Below are 3,626 nucleotides of genomic sequence, written 5' to 3' on the forward strand. Positions count from 1 at the left end.
TGAGAGACCATATAGAACAACTGCTTGATGAGATCATGACTACCCAATCACCAATATCATGACTACTCGATAGCCAATGTCATAATTCATCATAAGTCTTATCCAAAGCATAACCATACGTATTAGTGCACTTACTATGAAAACTTCATCTTAATGATCCAGATTAGTCATCCATCCAATTAGGAGGTAATACACTATAACCTTCATTGGATTGCCTAAGTTTGTGAACCAAATGTGAACTGATCATCTACTTATAAGGAACCTATAATTTGAATATTTCATTCAACTCTTAATGCACTCAAATCATATACAATACAAAAGATGTCAAACTAGAATGCTTAGAAGACATAATGTATGAAATAAATAGATAAAATAAGGAAACATGAATCTTACTAATAAATAATAAATCCAATATTGTTACATCAAGTCATACTTTATTTATTGTTTTAAAAACTGAATCACCGAACCAGTCGTCTTTCCGATCCATTTCGCTGAGTTAGGCCGCTAATGGATTAGACTGGTCATAAACCGCTTAAACCAACAATTGGATCGTCAACCCAAACAAACCGCACAGTTTTTAAGGAACCGATCAAGGTAAAAAGTCTTATGACATCAAAGTGCACTAATAAGCTTGCTTGCAAGTTATGTTCCAATTTCCAATGTAAGGCATGCTACATTCCAACTTCCAAGGTATATTAATAGCACTAAGGGTTTATTAAATAATGAAAAACACATTTGCACAGGAAGAAATTTGAGCCCAGGTCCTTCAAGTGGAAATGCAGCAGCTCAACCAAGATTGTACAACATATATGTATATATCACGTTTATTTTTGTTATAATTATATAATAATAATTATGAAAATAATATAAATTAATTAATATAATCATTTAAAAAAATTTAATTTTAAATTAATAAAATCGATAGTTATAGAAATTAAATTAAATATTATAATTTTTATCAATAGATACAACCAAAAACTGATCTAGGTAGGTTTTAAATACTCTAATCATTAAGTTTATGAAGGCATACAATAGGTGCATTAGTCGAACTGAAAGGCATTACCAAGAACTTATGCCTAGATTTGGTACAAAAAGTAATCTGGGACATGTCATCACCCTTGACCCTCAACTTCTGGTAACTAGATCAAAAATCAATCTTAAAAAACACACATGCATCTTGAGGTTGGTCAAACAAGTAACCAATGCTAGGTGAAGGATACGTATAGCTCATAATCGCCTTATTGAACTTCTGATGATCAATGCAAAGCTGCAAGAGCCAATTTTTCCTTTTTCATAAACAAAACTAGAGCTTCATATGGTAATACACTAGGTTGGATGAAAACCTATCCAATTAATCAACCTAAAACAAATCTGAAATTAATTTTATATAAACAGAGGAAAATAAACTTAATTAATGAATTTATGTGCGTTGCATGAAAATAAATTTTTTCTCAATAAATTTCATGGATCAGGGACTGTGTTTTGCACATCATCACTTGGCATTGCAATCTACCTTAGGTTAAAAAATGGTGATGTATAATATTTCAATTAATTTGCTTGGGTAAGCTACTAAATGTGTTGTGTACATGTTTATGGATGCACCGGCCCACCAAAAATTAATGATGTATGACTGATGAATATTAATGAATTTCTTATCTTTTAACTTAAGAGAGAGAGAGAGAAAGAAGGATGGACAAAAATCAAGAATTTATTATAACATACAGAATACATGAAAGAATGACAATAATTTTCATGATATGATCCATCAAGACAAACAGTGAAGGAAAAGAAGGAAATGAAATGAAAAGGTCTTTAAAAACATTATTGACACTTCGAAAATTTGAATATATGAAGAAACTCGGGATGAAATTAGTTTATGACGTTGCAGAATTTTCGTATCACTCCGGCAGATCCAATCAAGGGTTCAATATCTCCCATCTTCATCATGGCGGATGCAAAATCAGACCTGAAAGTTTTTGGGCTCTTGCTGTATTCATTGACAATAGTGTCTGTGGATCCTCCACTAAAAAGTACTTGGTCGGATTGAAGAAGACCTTTCCTTCGAATGAGATTCTTGAAGTAATTGTTATCAAAAGAATTGGGCGTCACCAACTCAAGAGGTGCAAGATTGTCATCACCATTCCCATTATCAGCAGGACAGCGGCGTCTCCTTGTACTGGCAAAGCCGGCATCAATGTCAGTTCCATTGTCATATATCCTATCCCGGAATGTCACACATCTTGCTTGGCCTATTGTATGGGAACCTATGTATCATTGAATGAATTAATCAGTATTGAACCATGCATATACATGATGAGAAAGGATGGAATTGAACTCCATCAACATATATACACATAAAAATAAACCCTCTTTGGGTTTCCACTTACCCGAAAGGGCCACCATGTCTCTTGCACTCAAACCTTTGCTGCCGAACAAGGAAACAAGCTTGTCTAGGCTGTCCCTAAAGCTCGGAAGATTGGTTGCAGCTTGGCTGAGGCCAGAAGTGGTGGAGTCTCTTCTTCCAAGCTTCACTGTCCATGTTGGGCCACTAACCTATTTGACACACAGCGAAAATTAATCTTCAATTTCACCATGCAATTAATCTAGCGTTGAAATGGACATGCTAAGGGTAATAATTAAGGATAAACGTATACATACAGCAACAGATGCATCTCGGGCTGCGACGGCAACAATGTCTGCACAAGATACAACGCCTGGACATAGGCTCTCCACCTTTGACTTGATATTATCTATGACTTCGTACCCTCTAACTGAATTCAAATTATTAGGTGCATTCTTCTCGCTTTGAATGGAGGAGGAATCATCAAGCAAGATTGATGCATCACAGCCCTGCAATTAATTCATTAATCCAGTGACTACTCAATTTTCTCCAACAACTCCCAAAAGAAAAATGAAAATTCAGAGAGTGATATTGAATGAGTACCTGGACAAAGCAATCGTGGAAGTGGAGACGAATTAGAGATGCTGCCATTCTACGCTCACGTGACACAGCAGTTCTGACAGCTGTCTGGATGGTGGTGAGTGCTCTTGGACAGGTATGATCATAGAATGTTGGAGATAGGTGAGCTTCACAAGGCATGGTTGAAAGAATGAGGAACACAGCAAGAAAAATGCAGGCAGGAGAAATGCAAGAGGGCCAACTTGAACTCCCTGCTGTTAAACCCATTTTCCCTCTAAGTACTGTAGGCTGAAAACTAATTAAAAGTGTTGCTTGTGCAAGAAGGCTTTAAAACCCGTAGAGAAGAACAAGGAAATTGATGAGAATTGTACAAGCCCTCGCACCCTATTTATACTCCTAGGAAATGAATATGATCATACAAGTTGGTGGCTTTGAATGCATCAACTGCATGTTCATCAAAGTCGGCCATATCATGAAGACGTACTGCTTGCTTGGAGTTTTTAGGAAACCATCGAGAAATAGCCTCAAGAGCTTTTAGTTGGTGGAACAAATCTGAATTTTAATTACTTTCAAAAACCCTGCATGGATCCCCACGTTGGGTCAAAAATTTCAAAGTCAAACTTTATGTCTAATGTCGTCACATGGCCGACTTTTGCAGTTGCATGCACTATGTGTTTATATAAAGCTCACCTTTTTCTTACCTTCA

The 3,626-nt window shown here is 36.0% G+C and overlaps 1 protein-coding gene across 1 annotated transcript; it reads right to left on the bottom strand.

The window, feature by feature from the left end:
- Nucleotides 1–1,749: 1,749 nt before the first annotated feature.
- Nucleotides 1,750–3,256, bottom strand: LOC117926515 (lignin-forming anionic peroxidase-like). Its single transcript, XM_034849245.1, has 4 exons — nt 2,945–3,256; nt 2,659–2,850; nt 2,388–2,553; nt 1,750–2,264 (listed from the first exon to the last, which is right to left on the bottom strand). The coding sequence occupies exons 1-4, from the start codon at nt 3,185–3,187 to the stop codon at nt 1,870–1,872; spliced, it is 996 nt and encodes a 331-aa protein (XP_034705136.1). The 5' UTR covers nt 3,188–3,256; the 3' UTR covers nt 1,750–1,869.
- Nucleotides 3,257–3,626: the final 370 nt, after the last annotated feature.

The sequence above is a fragment of the Vitis riparia genome, chromosome 1 (assembly GCF_004353265.1).
Source record: "Vitis riparia cultivar Riparia Gloire de Montpellier isolate 1030 chromosome 1, EGFV_Vit.rip_1.0, whole genome shotgun sequence".
Taxonomy (NCBI): domain Eukaryota; kingdom Viridiplantae; phylum Streptophyta; class Magnoliopsida; order Vitales; family Vitaceae; genus Vitis; species Vitis riparia.